The 20,494-nt window shown below is 38.3% G+C and overlaps 1 protein-coding gene across 1 annotated transcript in view; it reads right to left on the bottom strand.

The window, feature by feature from the left end:
- The window catches only part of LOC126428433 (unconventional myosin-Ib), an 852,237-nt gene that overhangs the window by 49,798 nt on the left and 781,945 nt on the right, over nt 1-20,494 (bottom strand). The window contains exons 20-22 of the mRNA XM_050090358.1: nt 16,109-16,195; nt 6,281-6,418; nt 5,388-5,494 (exon numbers count right to left, since the gene is read on the bottom strand). Coding sequence (XP_049946315.1) covers nt 5,388-5,494; nt 6,281-6,418; nt 16,109-16,195 — 332 coding nt within the window. The remainder of the gene's footprint in view (nt 1-5,387; nt 5,495-6,280; nt 6,419-16,108; nt 16,196-20,494) is intronic.

Raw genomic sequence — 20,494 nt, 5'->3', positions numbered from 1 at the left:
GTTCTAGTCATTCAAAGAATGTCTACGGGTTGTATTTGAAAACAATAAAGTATATACTTCCTAGAAAGAAATTCCGGTTATTTTTGGGTCCCCCCTCATACATTATACAATGCTGTAAAATCTGTTTACATCCTTAGACTGAATTTAGAATTGCTTTTCTTCAGCACACTCTGACCATGAAAAACATCCCCATACTGTAACATCAGCTTCTCCATACTTCACTATTAGCACTACACATGACCGTGATGGCAGGTAACATTCTCCAGATGTTCACTAATCTCAAACCATTTCTTCAGATTGCCACTGGGTATAGCATGATCCACCATTTCAAATCACTCACCTCCAGTCGCCCACTGTCCAATAGCATCACTCTTTATATCCCCCCAAGCATTGCTTAGCACTGATAACAGAAATGTGTGGCTCGTGAGGAGCTGCGTGACCATTGTATCACATTCTTTTTACCTCCCCATGCTCAGCCATTATGCTAACTGGACTTCCAGTAACACACTTTTATCAGGGTGTATACAGGGACAAGGAAAAAAAAATCCCAGATTTTTTTTCCAGATATCCCATTTAAAAGATGCCTTTTTCTGGGTGAAAATACACTTTTTCCATGCTAAGTGACACTGGTTTTTCCATAGATTTTTCCCTCAGTACTGTAAAACTTATCAATCCCTTGAATGGTTAATGTTTTATACACTGGTGTAAAACTTTCTGGAAAAAAGGAAAAAATAAAAAAAGAAGGAGGAGAGAAATTTTGGAAAGACCTTTAATGACATAAAAGGAGAGAAGTTTTGGAAAGACTTTTGATGTGCAGCAACATATAAGTTGCATATTTTTGTATTACAAGAGTATAAACAAACACAGTGCATTAGTATCCCAAGCATTGAAATCAAGATAGCTATGTCCTTTTGTAAGTCAGTCATATCTAATGCCACATGATCTTGCCAGCCAATGACAGCAGATATTCAGAGCACAGGACACATGTTATAGTTTGCCAATAGCAAGATCAATGTTACTTAGCGTGAACACACAAAGAGGAAACGTTAACAGTTTACATTAATATACATAAATAAACTACAAGAAAAGCTAAGCTTTCACATATAATATTGGTCTTTTTTTGCATGTGTTATTCTTTAAGATACATCACACAAATGTGCCAGTAAATTTAAAATTATGACATAAATTTCTGGTGCTCTGTGCTCGAAATTCTTGTAAGTAAAACACTCATTTCCATTGTTATGAAGGATTACATAGTCTTCACCCCACGACCTTTGATATAGTTTTACTGTTCGCAGACGCTTGTGCATGCACAGTGGTTTGTTGTTGTAAATGGCGCATTTCCTTTGCCACTGAAGTTTTTTTTTTTCCTCTCGTTTATATTTTATTGCTGCAGTATCGTTTTCCAGCAGCAGGATAGAGTAACAGTCTTTGCTAGAGAATCAATTCTTACCAGTCAAAATTACAAAAATTTAACTTGTCCCAGGTCGTATACACTCTGTTTATATGAGTGATTCCTTCTGGCAGTTTCATGTGATTTTTTACTAAACGCTCCAAAATGCTCAACAGTCCCTATTCATCCATACACGGGGTCTTCCAAGCCTTAGTTTAGCAGGGGTTGTTCTTTTGTGTTTCCACTTCACAATCCCATCACCAACAGTCACCTTGGGCAGCGGCAGAAGGTGTCCCTGATTGATTTGTTACTCAGATTACATCTAATAACTAGTCCATACTCGAAATCACTTAACTCTCATTCTCCTGTTACTGACAACACAATACTCCCTACCATCTTCTAGATTAGATTAGATTAGTACTTGTTCCATAGATCATGAATACGACACTTCGTAATGATGTGGAACGTGTCAGGTTAATAAAAGGTGTCTATACAAGATACACTACTGGCCATTAAAATTGCTACACCAAGAAGAAATGCAGGTGATAAACGGGTATTCATTGGACAAATATATTATACTAGAACTGACATGTGATTACATTTTCGCACAATTTGGGTTGGGTGCATAGATCCTGAGTAATCAGTACCCAGAACAACCACCTCTGGTGGTAATAACGGCCTTGATACGCCTGGGCATTGAGTCAAACAGAGCTTGGATGGTGTGTACAGGTACAGCTGCCCATGCAGCGTCAACACGGTACCACAGTTCAGTTCATCAAGAGTAGTGACTGGCGTACTGTGATGAGCCAGTTGCTCGGCCACCATTGACCAAACGTCAATTGGTGAGAGATCTGGAGAATGTGCTGGGCAGGGCAGCAGTCGAACATTTTCTGTATCCAGAAAGGCCTATACAGGACCTGCAACATGCGGTCGTGCATTATCCTGCTGAAACGTAGGGTTTCGCAGGGATCAAATGAAGGGTAGAGTGACGGGTCGTAACACATCTGAAATGTAATGTCCACTGTTCAAAGTGCTGTCAATGTGAACAAGATGTGACCGAGACATGTAGCCAATGGCACCCATACCATCACGCCAGGTGATACGCCAGTATGGCAATGACAAATACACGCTTCCAATGTGCGTTCACCACGATGTCGCCAAACTTGGATGAGACCATCATGATGCTGTAAACAGAACCTGGATTCATCCGTAAAAAAGACGGTTTGCCATTCGTGCACCCAGGTTCGTCACTGAGTGCACCATCACAGGTGCTCCTGTCTGTGACGCAGCGTCAAGGGTAACCGCAGCCATGGTTTCTGAGCTGATAGTCCATGCTGCTGCAAACGTCATCGAACTGTTCATGCAGATGGTTGTTGTCTTGCAAACGTCCCCATCTGTTGACTCAGGGATCGAGACGTGGCTGCACGATCCGTTACAGCCGTGAGAATAAGATGCCTGTCATCTCGACTGCTAGTGATACGAGGCTGTTGGGATCCAGCACGGTGTTCGTATTACGCTCCTGAACCCACCAATTCCAATTTCTGATAAAAGTCATTGGATCTCAACCAACGTGAGCAGCAATGTCGCAATACAATAAACCGTAATTGCGATAGGCTACAATCCGACCTTTATCAAAGTCGGAAACGTGATGGTACGCATTTCTCCTCCTTACATGAGGCATCTCAACAACATTTCACCAGGCAACGCCGGTCAACTGCTGTTTGTGGTGTTGGGAAATTACCCACTTACTACATCCAAAAATTCATCTAATGCGTTGGAGGAGTTGCCATTAAGAAATTCTTTTAATTTCCTTTTAAATGCTCTATGGCTATCTGTCAGACTTGATGCTATTAGGTAATTGACCAAAGACTTTTGTGGCAGCACAATTTACCCCCTTCTGAGCCACAGTCAGATTTAACCTTGAGTAGAGAAGATCACCCCTTTTCCTAGTGTTGTAGCCATGTACACTGCTATGACTTTTGAATTCGTTTGGATTGTTAATAACAAATTTCATAAGCGAATATATATATATTGTGAGGCTACAGTGAAGATCTCCAGCTCTTTAAATAAGTGTCTGCAGGATTATCTTGGATGAGCTCCAGCAATTATTCTGATTACACGCTTTTGTGCAATGAACACTCTTTTACTCGATGAGTTACCCAGAATATGATGCATATGAAAGCAGAGAATGAAAATAGGCATGGTAAGCTAATTTACCGAGATGTATATTGCCAAAATTTGCAATGACCCTAATAGCATAAGTAGCTGAACTCAAACGTTTCAGCAGATCTTCAGTGTGTCCACCTCTCATCACATCTAGTGGTCAATTCCACATTGCACAGGGCTGTCCAGATACTTTTGATCACAAAGTGTAAATGTAGATGCAGAAAAGTGAAATGACAGACTCTACACAATGTGACTGCTGGCTATTTCATGAAAATTTGGTGCTGTCAGTCCTAGTATAGCATGAACTACAGGCAAATGTATTTCATTAGTGGTGCAAGTAAGGGTGCAAAGGAAATTCAAGCATATCCTATCTGAAAATATGCCAACAGATAACGGAAGAATAAATAAAGGAATGTTAATGCAACTAAAAATCCTTAACATCATTTACTGAAGGAAAATGTTGTGTCTTTAACTGAATACCACTGTGTATGAATGGTTAAGTTTGTACTCAGTTTGAAGTGTACATACAGTGTTAAGAGTTATGAAACTGACAGTAAAGCAGTTCTCTAACAAATCACACAGATCAAAGATCATTGTGTATTTATAATAAATCTTAGTAAATATTTGACCATAATTTTGATGCAAACATGAATCAAGTGTTTGTTTCTGTTTAGGGTAGCAGGCCTCAGTTGATAAAAATGGAACACTTACAGCATCGCTTTTTTGTCCATCTTCTGTCTGACTGTTAAGAACCATTTTTCTCAGCAAATGGTACATTTATCAAGTTAAAATTTACGTTACATACTAAGGTCCATGACTCCTTAATTGCATACAAAATTTAAGCTTTTAAGCCAATGAAATCAAAAGATACAACCATTTACGTCACATATTTTGATATTAGCAAAGTCATTCATCAAAACTTATAGGGCACTTCCCATTGACTTAGAATCATGAAATTTAGCAAGAAGGAAGATTTCACTGTACAACTAGAGGAAAAAATAAAAAAAAACTGTTAATTTGTAATTATATCAAAAACAAAATAATATTTCTTGTCATTTTTTTATCCACCTGTCTGTCCATGTGTTAATACCCCTTTTTCTAAGGAACAGGTAGGCGTGTCAAGTTCAGATTTATATCACATATCTAAGTCTACAGACCCTTCGCAGTGTTAAACATGTAAGCTTGTACGTCAATCAAACTGAAACACATTGCCATTTTATGTCACATAGTCTGCTACTCACAAACTCACTCATCAAAGCCTATAGGGTGCTTTGCAATGATCTAGAATCACAAAATATGGCAAGAAACAAGGTTTTGTAGCAAAAAAAACCATCTGAAAATTGCTATTATATCATGTAAAAATATCTTTCTGCCATTCTCCATCTGTCAAAAGCATAACAGAAAACAGTACTGCACGCAAAAAGAAAACATAAGTTAGAGTCAAGTTCAGCAGTAAATAAAAAATATTTTATTAAATCTTCTTTTTCTACATACATAGGCCAATGTCCCATGCTTGCATCTTTTTCTGTGTCCTGGCTAGCCTCAGAAATTGCTGTAGAGATTTTGGGAGTCTAAGAATTCCTGGGACTGATATCTGGCCAGTATCAATATTGATAACAGGCAAAAATCGTAGAGATTCTCATTTCCCTCATTTCTCGATAAGGATGAACTATCTATGTACATAATTAAGTTTGTACAGAACCCTCAGAGCACAGTCTTACTTGCATTTGGCCATTTTTTTCTCCTTAAAGATAAAAATTTAATGGTACCTACTTGATAAATGTGTAAGGACTATATAACACTCAAGCAAGTTTTGTTCCGTGGTTACCTGCGGGGATACGATGCTTTCCGTTCTTTGAAGATGATGCTGGCTGTTACTTTTTCCCTCATACGATTCCGAGCTGTCTGATCGAATTTAAGGCGGTACTTGTGACACTGAAAAGGAAAATCATATTAAAGAAGAATAAAATAAATACTAAAGTAGAAAGTAATGAGAGATACTAGATAGGACAACAGAAAGTGCTTTCTTAACAATGTTTTAAATTAAATTTTTATGTGGTTAAAGGAGGACAGATATGTAACACATAAAAGAAATGGAAACATGTACATATCCTGCTAGTCACCTCAGACATTGCCTAAGGAACAACACAAATTTCAAAAATCTGATAAACAGCAAGTCTACAAGCTATTAATTTAATTTAACATTTTCAGTGGTTACACTAACAGTAATCACACTACTACCTTTATTTTAAAATCATGTATTGTGCATGTGTAGCTTTCCTCTAAAGTATTCCTGAGCTGTGGTTTAAAATTTGCTTACCACTTATCAGTAAGATAACTGCAGCGAGCCAATATGAACACAAATTAAAGAATGTGATATTACTTCCCCAACTTTAAGAGCAAGTGAATAGATGCAATAAAAGGAATTTCATATGTAGTTCAACTAATATGGGAAATGAGTCTTCCAGAGAAGCCAGCATCAAGGAAATTTGCTTAGCTTTATGTTGCAATTGACATTTCATCTCGCCCTTGTTTTTCTATCCTCTTTCACTCTTTGCTTGGCTTCTTGTGAAGGGAACTGTAACTACAGAAAATGAAGTTCATAGCTTCTTGTGTTCTAGATGTTTGTATCATCCTATCTCCAGATCGTCCAATTTTGGCAACTGATAAATAACTTTAAAAATTGAACAATTATTTATAAATGTTAGATATTAGTCTTACCCTCCACTTGTGGTGCAACCTTCGGAGCAACAGAGACGTGTCGGCAAGGCGGCGTGGGCAGGGAGGCCAGTCTCGGTAGGTAGGAGATTCGCTTTCAGGAGGGAGAAGACGAGAAAGGCGGAGCAGAAATTGTCTTCTCTGCAACAGCAGTGACAGCAAATGAGGGAGATAGTACTCATCACTGTCCATTTCAAGTAACTGAATTCAGATATGTAAATAGAAACTGCTTTCAATGATTATGAGAATCTAATACATAATTAACTACAAAATAATTCACAAAATTTTATAGGAAACTAATTAACACATTATTTCTTCCAAAACCCGTTCACTGATTTTACAGAAAACAACCTGTGAAGCAGAGTTAACCACTAAAAATTTTGTTCTTGTCTCACAGTCATTATATTCCAATGACCCAACTAAAAATTTCAAATTGTGAAATAACTACATAAAATGTAATAAGAAGTATTGCTAATACTAATAATATAGTCATCATTTGCAAAATCAATAAGTGTTTTAAAATTATAGTTATCTGAGACATGCTATAAAGGAAGTTAGATTAAAATTTCTATTCCATACATCTATTGTGAGGAGAGGATGTAGGACACGCCAAAAACCAAGAATACATAACACATATTTAAAAATAAAAGGTAGAAGAGAAAGGCAGAGAGAGAGTGAGAGAGAGAGAGAGAGAGAGAGAGAGAGAGAGAGAGAGAGAATTGTCGCCATGGAAGTGAAAAAAAATCTTAAAACTTATTTTCATTTAAAAAGCAATAATGAATGTATCACAAAACATGTAAATGTACAATAAACTGAGGTGCACATTATAGTTCTTAAACTACTGTAGCCTCATATTATCCCACAAATAATCCATTGACAAGACTCAGTTAGACTGCTCACATTACTCTACTGTAGGTGTACAGAAGTCAAATTTTATATAAAACTCATGCTATTGGATACTATCAACAATATATACATATTCATTGGTTCTACTATTAACTTTGGAAATAGAGTAGGACTTGGCCACTAATAAATCACTTAGCTTCCTCTTAAACTCAACTTTATCACGAGTTAAACTTGTTATGGCTGCTGGCAAGTTACTGAAAATATGTAATCCTTTATTAGGGACATCTTTCTGGAGCAAATAAAGAGACTTTAAATAACTACGAAGTTTGAAACTTCATGGCAGATTAAAACTGTGTGCCGGACCGAGACACGAACTCGCGACCTTTGCCTTTTGTGGGCAAGTGCTCTGCCATCTGAGCTACCCAAGCACGACTCACACCCAGTCCCCACAGCTTCAATTCTGCAAGTACCTCATCTGCTACCTTCCAAACTTCACAGAACCTCTTCTGCAAACCTTGCAGAACTAGCATTCCTGTAAGAAAGGATATTGTGGAGACATGACTTAGCCACAGCCTGGGGGATGTTTCCAGAATGAGATTTTCACTATGCAGTGGCTGTGGCTAAGCCATGTCTCCGCAATATCTTTTCTGCCACGAGTGCTAGTTCTGCAAGGTTCGCAGGACAGCTTCTGTGGAGTTTGGAAGGTAGGAGACGAGATACTGGCAGAAGTGAAGATGTGAGGACGGTGCGAAAGTCGTGCTTGGGTAGCTCAGATGGTAGAGCACTTGCCCCCGAAAGGCAAAGGTCCCGAGTTCGGGTCTCTCTCGGTCTGGCACACAGTTTTAATATGCCAGGAAGTTTCGTATCAGTGCACACTCTGCTGCAGAGCAAAAATCTCATTCTGGAAACTATGAAGTTTATTTGTATTTCTAGTATTGATTTGAAATGATATACACTGGTGTGTGAAACTTTAGGACAAAAGTAACTTTAGCAGGATGTATCACTGCCAAGTGCCATAACTCGATAAAACTAGGACTTCACATAGAAAGAACTGCGACAGTATAATATGGAAGGTGACTGAAAGGAATACGCAATGAGATGAACAGAAACAACACTTTTACGCAAAGACATAATTACACCGATGTTGCCATGATTTATGATGGTTGTCCAGTCATTACAAATGGCAAGATATGGTTGTTAATAGGGTGTGTGATCACAATGGATGGCAATGTATAAAATGACTTTTATCTTAACAATATGAATGTTTATATATGTGTTTGGAGAGAGAGCGAGAGAGAGAGAGATTGGTTTTTGATTGAAACTTTACTTTAAGTCGTAACTGGTACCTGAATTTTGGTTGCTGCCTCCTTAAATGATCAGCTTCTGCACCAGTTGGTGACATAATATGGAGGAAGTTATTGTTCTTTAAGATTGTTGGTTACTTGGCCGTATTGCAGATAGCTTTGAGCCCAAGTTTTCGTAGCTTTTCATACCTAAGGGACCACTGTTGTAAGTAAATAAGATTAAACAGCAATCTGCTTTTCGTGAGAAAAGGAGATTGTTTGGCACACAAACTTCCTTCAAACTACACGTCCTGTTGCATCGAAATTAGTCAGTGGAGTTCAGCACCATACTAATACACAAGAACATAATCCAATTACTGTAATTAAGAAATTATGAGAGGTTGTTACGCACTGAATGAAAACTATACAGAATGTATTTCCTTTCCTGTATTTTAGTACACTTACAATTCTGTCGATTGATAGCTGGTGACGACAATGAAGTTCAACTCCTTTTCCAAAAACAAGATATTCCTATTCTTCACTTCCAGAAAATTTGTATACATAAATGTTTGGCAACTCTTACACATACTTTACTCGGTTCTATCACTAAAATAGCAATTTTCATTAAATGTAACAACATGCTCTGAGTGACAGTCTAACAACACGCCCTCTTGCCACAAGATACAGATTAACAGTCCTCTTTTTTTTAATAAATCAATTGTCTTTGAGTCCATACTCAAAGATTCACAACTACTATCGTTGTGGGGATTGCACGCTAAAGAGTTTTTTGCTGTCCATCTGCGCTTCACCTGGTATTTACATACATTACTGAGCTTCTCAGAATAAAATTAGGCACAAATTAGTTAAGAAAAGGGCAGTGAGGCTCACTTAACATTACAAATGCATGCTCAGCCATGTCCTTCCATGCTGGCCACAAGATTGGTAAGGAATTCTGGTGGTAGAGAATTCCATTCCTCCACCAGCGAAGTTGACAACTGACAGATGGTTGTTAATGGATGTGGACATGCTGTAATATGTCTTCCTGATGCACCCTGTATGTGCCCAATGGGATTTAAGTCAGGGGAATGGGGAGGCCAGTCAATCTGCCAAATATTCTCTCATTTCATGAATTCCTCCAGCTGCACTGTTTGATGCAGCTGCACATTGTCATTCATCCACACAAATGAAATCAGGGCTGAATGTATTCACGACGAGATGCACTTGGGAAAGAGTACAGTGTTGCAATAATGTTGACCGGTGGGTGTGCTGTGGCGCGCACAGCCACACAAATGCAATGGTCAGCTACCGCGGCAGAGTTAAGCGGCGCTTGCAACTTTGTGCCAACGCGTTCTGCGAGCTGGAGCTAGAGGTGTTCCCACCAAACATTCAATCAGTCGCAAACTACGCACGCGCACGAGCCTTTTTCTGGCACGGATAGTCACACCATAATATCACCATCCACCGGTCAGGGATCGCCAATGGCCGCCAATCATCGCTCCGGAATCAGAGGAGGAAGACTGGAGCTGCTGTGTTAGATAGCCGGAAGAATGGGAAACCCGCCGCGGACTGCCACCCGGAAGATACTTCGACATAGCCGGAACGTCCAGGTGCCACATCTTTTGTACGCCAGCCATCAACCCCGGACTCTGCGCCCATCTACTTCCTTGGCATCTGCTGGAAAGCATTGAGAGAAAACCCAACAAAGGAACGTAAATTCAGTTGAGTTGCTAATATTTCAATTCAATAAGGTGGCATATTCTTTGGCTTGTTATAAGATTTTGGTAGGAGAAGAAGCCTTTTGTTTTTGAAGAAAGTTTATCTTTTTGTACAATTAAGCGGTGGCCTTGCTCCACCTAACAAAAAATTTTTGTTTGCACGTGGGTGTTAATCTGTGGATATAACAGAGTGTACTATGTTCAACGATTTGGAGGTCAGTATGCCCACACTCCATAATGCCTCCCAACACCATCACTTCCGGACCACCAAAACGATCATGTTTGACGATGTTCCTGCGTGCACTAGCTGGTCCCACCTCTCGCCATATGAAGATACACTCAGAATCATGATGCAGAATGAATCTGCTTTCATCCGAGAAGAGCACTTGACACCACTCCTCACTGGTCTGGTCTTTATGCTCTTGGCAACACTGCAAAGAGTGAACAAAGTACACTCATTGGTCAACATTTTATGACAGTGTACTCCATCCCCTTGTGTTTCTTTTTGGGGTACATTTGTCCCCAACTTCATATTCACAGATGACAATGTGTGAACACATCAAACAATGCAGACAGAGGAGCTTTTGAAATGCAGGATACTCGACAAATGGACTGGTCTGTCCGTCACCCCGATTTAAACCCCATTAAGCACTGAGGAATGCACTGCAGTATATCCACATGCAGAAATGACCATCTGGCAGTTGGCAACTGCATTGGTGGAGGAATAGAATGCCATACCATAAGAACTGCTTACAGACACCCTATAAGGAATAATGTCCTGCCTTTTAAATGGTTTAAATGGCTCTGAGCACTATGGGACTTAACTGCTGAGGTCATCAGTCCCCTAGAACTTAGAGCCACTTAAACCTAACAAACCAAAGGACATCACACACATCCATGCCTGAGGCAGGATTCCAACCTGTGGCCATAGCGGTCGCGCAGTTACAGACTGAAGCGCCTAGAACCGCTCGGCTACACCGACCAGCTGTCCTGCCTTTTGTAATGCCCAGGGGACCATAAAAAATCACTTGACTTCAGTGTGATTATTGTCTTCAAATGAAGGTATAATTTTTGTTCATCTCACTGCATATTTATTTCAATTATCTTCTGTACTATATTGTAGCAAATCTTTCTATGTACTGTTCAAGATCCGTTGAGCTACGTTACTCGGCAATTACATATCGTGCAAAAGTTACTTCTGTCCAATAGTTTTGCACAGTCTTTCCTATATTGTGAAGTAATAGTTCCTTGAAGAGGTCTTGAGGTACGTTCTTGAGTTCATAACACAAAAAAATCTGCATTGTGTACTTCTGGAATCAGAAAACTTTAGAAACCTTCTATTTTCTTTTTGTCTGAACTATTTACTGTTCGCAAGTCACATCCATACAAGGCTACACTCCACACAATTACCTTCAGAAAGGACTTGCTAAAACTTAAGTTTATGTTGTTACATACAGTGATAACAAGTTTCTCATTTTCAGAAATGCTTATCTTACTACTGCCAGTATGCATTTTATATTCTCTGTGCTTCTCCCATCATTACTTGTTTTATTGTTCAACAAGCAAAACTCATTCTAATACTTACAGTGGTTCACTTCAGCTTACAATATCTCCAGTGTTGCTGGACTTAATTTGAATACATTCCATTACTTATGTTTTCTTTATGTTGATGTTCATTTTATAAACTCATGTCATACTCTGCCTATTTCGTACAATAGATTTCCCAAGTTCTAGGATTAGTTTTTCACTTTTAGATGTGTATACTCCAAGTACTGGGCTTTTCCCCATAAGGTAAGTATTAACCACAAATTCTTTCTCTTCGTCATCGTTTTACAAGTGTTTGTTTATCACCTGTGGCAAAAAGTTTTTATTTCTTTTGCCTTAATATAAGATTCCCCTTCCAATTGTTATTAGCTGTCTTTAGTGTTCTCTCTGGATATAAATAAAAGAACTGCTTGATGAGACTGTAACTGGTCAAGAACCATAATACCTGGAAGAAAGACGATGATTATCATAAACTAGGGAATAGGCTACAGCCTTGTTTCCGTTCCTCAAGAACATCTTCCCTTTCATGTCCATACAATCCTACAATTGCAACTGGTTTCAGTACTAGTTGCAAATAACCTTCCACTCTCTTTATTTTATAGCTAATAACTTAAGAATTTCAGCAGTGTATTCCAGTTAAATCTGTCAAAAAACCTTTCTAAATCTGTAAATGTATGGCAAGTGGTTTTTTGATTTTTTTAGGATAAGCAAGAGTGTCATTTTTATCTCACATGCTCCTATATTTCTGCAGGATCAAACTTCCTCCATCTTCACTTCTGCCAGACATTACATCCTTTTGTAGATAACTGGTGTAAATATTATGAAAATATGACTTATTAAATTGATAATTCATTAACATGTCTTTCTGTCAGTATCTCCCTTTTATGGAGTTGGGATTATTTTTTTGTTCTTGAGATCTATGGTATTTTATCTGTGAATGAACAAGTTTTAGTAAAAGTTTAGATTGTAATAAAATTTTTATTGGAGTGATCTTTTGTCGACTAAAAGCTACATCATTTATTGGCATATGATGACATCTGATTTCTGTGAAGTTTATTGCCCAGCAAGATGAATTGTAGATTAGGATAGGTTGAGAACTACTACTTCTGAAGAGTAAACTCAAGTCACTAAGAGAAAAGCCCTCCAAACTGCACACATCAGGTGTGTTCAACTGGTGTGTGAAGTTTCAGTGACTTTAGTTCACTCTTCAGAGGAACTGGTTCTCAGCCTTTACAAACCTGCAACACACCTTGCTGGATAACAAACTTCACAAAACTCAGATGTCAGCACATACTAGTAAAAGTTGTAGCCTTCACTCGACAAAAGATCACTCAAACAAAAATATTATTACAGGCAAAATTTTTATTAAAAAGCATTTACTCACATACCTTACCAAGCAATTTTGTGAAACAAGTAATCATTCAAAAACATTCCAGATTTACCACAGTTGGAGCCACGAATGACGGCAGCCGTGTTTAGGCTCATTCTGCGCATCTGACGTGATGTCGTCCTCCGACAGCCAATGAATGTTAAGTAGTTCTCTTAGCACTTTGCTCTTGGCCAGTGCGAGTGTTAAACGTGTTTGTGGCAGTTATTCGGTGAATTTTTATTCAGTTTGTTGCGATTTGTCATGGCTGATGGTGGCAGTAAGCGACTAATTCTCCACAAACAAGCGAGAGACATAATTTACAGAATACGCAGTTTCTTCAAGTTCGAAGCAGAAAATGGTGGACCTATCAAAGATGTTGCCAGGTCTCAGGAATGTACAGCAGAAGTGAGTGGCATCAGCTTGAGAACTGTTCAGTGGATTGCCAGTGAAGGTGATTTATTTATTCAGACAAGTGGAAGCCCAGTTTTCAGATCACCAGGGAAACACCACAGTAGTGAGAAGCTTGTCACAAATTTAAAAGATTTGACGAAGATGTTGTAAGGTGATTTGTGTGAAATGTGTACAACACAGATGAACTTCCTACTGTTAAAAAAATTATGTTGAAAATGCACAAAACTATAAATTTTAAAGGCAGTGTTACCTCAATGCGAAGAATACTGAAAGACCTTGGGTTCAAATATGTAAATACAAATGACGGTTGAAAATTTTTAATGGTACATTGTGATATCACTGCTTCAGGGGCACAGTTTTTAAGAAGTAATCTTGAAATAAGAAAATCTGGCAATAAGAACATTTTTTACTTGGATGAAACATGGGTAAACCAGAATCATACAAGGAAAGCATGTTGGAAATTGAGTGTTGGTTCATGTGGTTTTAAAGTACCAGTTGGTAAAGGGTGACAAATAATTGTGCTTCATGCTGGTCCTGCTTCTGGATTTATTCCAGAAAGCAAATTAGTGACCCAAGCAAAAAAGAGCAATTCAACTGATTATCAGTCTGAAATGAACTCGGAGACAATTACATTATTGTTTAGGAAATAGTTTCTCCCTTTCTTACCTGCAAACTCAGCAATTGTTACGGACAATGCGAGTTACCAATCAGTTGTTGTTGACAAGGCTCCCACAACAAGTACAAAAAAAGGTGATATCATGCTGTGGCTTGCACGTAAGAAGATTCGGCACACTGCCACTCAAACTTGGGCTGAATTGTTAAATGTAGTAGGGCTTCATAAATCCCGTCTGAAAGTGTATGAAATCAATTGTATTGCACAGGAATATGGACATACAGTTTTACCTTTGCCACCACATCATTGCTAGTACAGTCCTATTAAGCTCATATGGGCACAAGTGAAAGGATATGTTGCAGAATGAAACAAGACGTTTAAAATTGCCGACACAGAGAGAATTTTGCACAGAGCACTCGACAGCATAACACCTTCAGTATGGATTGAATGTGTTCAACATGCAGAATGGCTACAGGAGAGGAACATGGAGACAGAAATTTAAATTGATAATATGCTCAATCCCTTTGCCATCACTCTAAGACAAGATGAGTCAGGCACTGACATGGACTACAGTGATGTAGATGATGGTTGCAGCAATTGAACACAGCCAAAGATGAGCCACACATACAATATTCACATTGTCTTTTCTTTTTCTATAGCTTCTCTTCTACAGTCGCAGTTTTACCAGTAATACTGAGATATATTCTGTCTTTTGCAACTGCAATAAAAGTCTTATATATACCAACTGCTTTTTGCTTTATTTTGAAGCATCTTCAGTGGACAGTATTTTGGCTTCTATACCTCTTGTAGTTTTCTGCATTGCTGCAGTTATAAGATCATATTCTATGTTTGTCTCAACTGATCTATATTTTAGTAAATAATTGTTGTTTGTGTGTGACAGACCTCAAATAAATTCATTTTTTGTTGCATTACACTTCACTGACACTCAATAAATTTTAGTCTTTATGTTTTTATGAGCCCATAACTGACTTTGTATATTTTATCAACTTCATTTTAATCAAGGTGCTTTAAAAAAAGTGAAATGTGTCTGGCAGAGATAGAATGATTGTCACCATTGCAAAAGATGGAAAATTTTCCAATACTAGATACAATATTTTTGTGGTATTAATATTATTTCATTCAGAATGTTATATAACATGTAATATGTGGTAGACTGTGTCCATGCTGGAAACATTTAAGCACTGCATATGACAGCAGTTTTTTGGTACTTTACGAATATAATTATCTGACATTGGGCACAAGCATTCGTACTTCCCTGCATGTAGATTCTTGGAATGTAACATCACAACTCGCTGTGCCAGACAACATTGCGTTTCTCATTCATTTCGAGCTGACTATCTCAAAGTGGTAGTCGTGTGATGGTGGAGTGTAACTCTCTGATAAATCACAACAAACTGAATAAAAATTCACCAAATAACTTTCTCTGCTTTAAACATGAGCTAACTCTGTGCTTATTGCAGCTGTTGTTTGCAACCGGCAACACTGCAATCCCCATCTATGCCTCTACACTGTGCAGACCTGCATGACCAACCATCATTCGTGGATTCGACTATAATAAGCTACTTAAAATATACAACACTTAAATAATTAGTTACTGTTCAGAACTAGGAGTTGTATCCAGACAAACTGCTGACTGAAACAAAAATTTTAATACTTCAGGTTTGCACCATAAGTGAAAGTTAAAACAGAAAATAACAATCACAGATGCAAGTCAACATCTTTTCTCATGCTCTGTTATGCGCACAAAAAAGATGGCCACCAAGGACATTGAGCTGCACTCTTTTCCAGTGCAATAACATGCAATTCCCAAGCTGATCCTTACAAGTATTGCCTATTAACCAGTAATATGTTCCCTTTTTCAATCAACAACATATTTCTAATATTCATCGTACATATTTTCATTACTTGAAAAATATTGGTGTATGTTTGTCCTTGCTGTAGAGATCCTGCTCCACTGTACAGTCTAGAAAATGAATAAACTACTTATCCAAGATTAAAAAAGCCATATTAATATTATCTATGCAGTACCTTCCAACAGACATAGTGCCTTTGTATAACAGAGACTGCCCACTCAATCTGCTTCCGCCTTTTCAAAATGCGATACTCTTCTCTCGCCTGAAAATATAAAATGCAATACAATCAATGTTTTTCACATTTTAAAAAAGTAATATTTACTGCACTCCTTATATAAGTGAAAAATCAAACATGATCAAAAAGTGTGTTACACTGCTAAGAAAATAAAGAAGTAGGGTTGGAGTAAATATTATTGAAGCATTGCATATTCGTTTTGATAGCCATTTTCCAAGTAGCTAAACTGTGTTAATTTGTTGCCCTCAGGGGGGCCAGAGGAAGCTTATGAAACAAGAAAAAAGAAACAGAAAACTTAGAAAACTATGCTGGTTATTTACACTGTACATAAAGATGTAGGTGTAAAAATTTAAGCTTGGTCCAGCTACGAACGAGGCAGGAACAGTATCAATTGGCAGCAGTACGACAACAAATACTGCAACTTATGTCCAAAAAGTATTTACACAGTGCAGATGCAGGGTAAATTAAAGGAACTACCAGAGTTATAAGTAAGGATTGATCCAAAAATCCACAGTATAGTGGCATGTACTTTATTGGGAAAGCATTTGTGTACGACATGTGGCTTCTGCTGAATATTGAATAACAAAGACGGGGCAGGGTCGTGATGGCATCAGTTTTCTCCACTACATCTGCTGCATTCTCCTACATCTAGATGCAACCTCAACCAATGAGGAGCACAGATATGAACCATATTGATGCAAATAAAAAGCCTGTACTCACCAATAGTGGGAGGTGTGACACCAGTACAACATTGTTAAAAGAGGAATCCCAAAAGACAATGAAGTGAAGAGCCAAGTCACTGTTTTATGCAAGTCCTTTCTTTATTTGAACGATGCCTATTTTTGCACATATTTTGATGCATTTGTATTCTACAGTATGTTACACTGGAAGAATGTCTGCTGCTTTGGTACACTCCAGTTTTTGATGATGCAGTGTTTCTGTTGTTCCACTACTTTACACCCAGGCCAAAAAGTAGTATACAGTTACAGCTTCTTGGTGCACTAGTAATGTATCTTACATAAGAACACAATTCATTCTTTCAGTGCCATACGTATGCAAAATGATTAAGATGATGAATTTTCTAGTTTCTGAAATACTCAGACCAAGAAAAGATATGGGGGTGGGGAAGGGAGGGATGAAGGAAAAACAGAAGAGTATAGTTGAGGAATAAATCCATTTTAATCACATGCTAAGCTGAGAAACAAAGGTGCAGAATCAGAGCAGAACAAAACATCCAACAGCAACCTTATTGAAATTTTATGGTTCCCCTGACTAAAATCCTTGGCGAGATTACAGAAGTACCACCAAAACAAATTAATTTTTCTTTTGGTAACTTTCATGGCTCACTAAAACTTTTCAAAAGACAGACAAGATGTTTAATTTAAAACAGCAACTAGCCACAAGTACAGTTTTTAGAGAATTATTTAAATAAAACCATGCTAGTTCCAGATTTATTACAAATCCATCTTTCGGTAAGTGTTACAGATTTTCTTGCTTTCCTACTAGGGCCTCTTTTTGTAGTCTTTACTTGTTTTGTGCAGTGGTGAACATATCTGAGTGGCGTATTCCTTGTGTTCTTGCATTGCACATTTTAAAGTTTGCACATTATGGCATGTGCACTCACACTGCAACAAAATCCGGGAAGTTTAACATGTATGACATTCTAAAATTCCCATTTTTAATATAAATGAGTTGGCCAGTTTCATGAAACCATAATACTGTTTCACTGCGATCAGCCATGTAATGTTACAAAACGTCTACATGAGAGGCTTAGTGGCATAAGTTGCTACTTCGACACCACATCACTCCCTGGTAACAGGCGAACCAGGAGTGTTCGCAGTTTTCCTGTTTTCACAACCCTTCAACAGCTTAGGTTCACCATTTTCCTTCACAAACTTGCTACTGTTCAGTCAGTGCATCTCATCACTGCCATTCTTGCAATTTGGGGAATCAGGAGGGTTCACAAAGAAGTTGGTAGTGATTGTCTGGAACTGCACATTAATGTTCTGGTTGTCAGATTCTGATTGTAGTCACCTTTCTGATGGTAGAAAATAAAAAGAAATCTCCTCAGCCTGAATTTCAGTTTGAACACTGCAACTCTTTATGAAGTATTTTGCCATAGGAGGTAAATGGTACCTACTTTGGCTGGGAAGGAAAGAGGGTTTCCCATCAATGATGAAGAGGTGGACTTTGTATTCTGGCAACTAGTTACAAGTAAGATCTAATAAAGAGTCCTAACCACCGGATCCTGTCTAAATTTTGTAGATCTTACATGTTGATACCATGCAGCATCACTGCCTCCCACACAGTAACCGTAGTATTTCAATTCTGTTTTCTAAAGCCTGTTTTATCCCTTTTCCAATGGAAATGAACACAAGCCCGTGAATATGACTGAACAATTCCTGATCTAATTTTCTAGTATTATAGTAGAGTGGCAATACCATACCCAATACCACAATGCCGAGGTTACCATCTTCAGTTCGTGTTCGATAGACGCAAAAGTCACATTTACGTATGTTGCAAACTAGTACTCTCTGTACTGGTTTGTAACAGTTTCATAGAGATTTAACACCAGACAGAGAGTGAGGAAAAATGACAGAACAAGCTCCTCATCTCATGTATGCAATTGAATGCCTACACCTATGTATATACTCTGCAAACCATGGTGAAGTGCATGCCAAAAGGTAAGTCTCACTGTGCCAGTTATTAGGCATTCTTCCCACTCCATTCACGTATGGAGCGTGAGAAGAATGACTGTTTAAATGCCTCTGTGCACACTGCAATTAATCTAATCTTGTCCTCACGATCTCTATGTGAACGATACTGAGGAGGCTGTACTATATTCCTAGAGTCATCATTTAAAGCCAGTTCTTAAAGCTTCATAAGCAAGCTTTCTTAGGATAGTTTATGTCTATCTTCCAGTTCAGTCCCTACAACAGCTCTGTGGCACCCTCCAATAAATGAAACAAATCTGTGATTGTATGTGCTGCCCTTCTCGTATTCATTCAATATCCATTGTTAGTCCTAGTTGGTATGGGTTCCACATACTTGAGCAATATTGTGTCACACAACTGATTTGTAAGCAACCTCCTTTGTAGGATGATTGCATTTCCCCAGTATCCTACATATAAACCGAAGTCTAACACCTGCTTTATCCATGACTGATCCTATGTTATTATTCCAATGTGATTATTCCATTTCATAACCCTGCAAAGTATATTACCCAGGTATTTGTATGAGTTGACCGATACCAACCATGCCTCCTCAATGACACTATAGTCATCAGATTTTTTCATTTTGAGAAGTGCATAATTTTACATTTCCGAACATTTAAAGCACGTTGCCAAGCTTTCCACCACTTTGAAATCTTATCAAGACCTGACTGAGTATTTATGCAGTTACTTTCAGACAATACTTCATTATAGATAACTGCATCATCTGCAAAAAGTCTGAGGTTATTATTAATAGTATCTGCAAGGTCACTAATATACAACAATAACAGTGAGGGACCCAACACACTTCCCTTGGGCACAGCTGAAGCTACTTCCACATCTGACGGTCCATCTGAGAGAACATGCTGTGTGTCCCTACTAAAAAGTCTTCAATCCAGTCACAAATTTCATTTGATACCCCCACATGAACCGTACTTTTGATAACAAGCATAGATGTGGTACTGAGTCGAATGTTTCTCAGAACTCAAGAAATAATGCATCTACTTGACTGTCTCGATCCAAAGCTTTCAGAATGTTGCGTGAGAAAAGTCAGGTTTCACATGATTGATGTTTTCAGAATCCATGCAGGTTGGCATGGTGGGGGACATTCTGTTTGAGGTATCTCATTATGTTTGAGCTCAGAATACGTTCTAGACTCTATAATAATTCTCCATCAAGGATACTGGATGACAGTTTTGTGGATCACTACTACCACCCTTATTATCAATGGGTGTCACGTGTGCCTTTTTCTAACTACTGGACATGGTTTTGTGTACAAGGAATCTATGACAGATTAAGCTGGAAGACGGGCTAACTCAGCTGCAAATTCGGTATAGGATCTGATACGGATCCCACTGGGTCCTGGAGCTTTGTTTAGTTTTAATTAATTTAATTGTTTCTCAGTGCCATTGTCACTATTATCTATTTCCCTCATCTCCTCAGTGGTAGGAGGATTAAATTGGGACAAAGCTCCTGGGTTTTACTTTGTAAAGGAACATTTGAAAATGGAGTTAAGCATTTCGAATTTTGCTTTGATACCTTCAGTTTCAGTGCCTGTCTAATATGTGAGTGACTGGATACTAATATTGGTGCCACTAACAGCCTTTACATATGT

Source organism: Schistocerca serialis, chromosome 12, assembly GCF_023864345.2.
Source record: "Schistocerca serialis cubense isolate TAMUIC-IGC-003099 chromosome 12, iqSchSeri2.2, whole genome shotgun sequence".
In the NCBI taxonomy this organism is placed as follows: domain Eukaryota; kingdom Metazoa; phylum Arthropoda; class Insecta; order Orthoptera; family Acrididae; genus Schistocerca; species Schistocerca serialis.
Note: the sequence above shows the minus strand (reverse complement) of the source record. Positions and strands in the feature narration are given on the sequence as shown.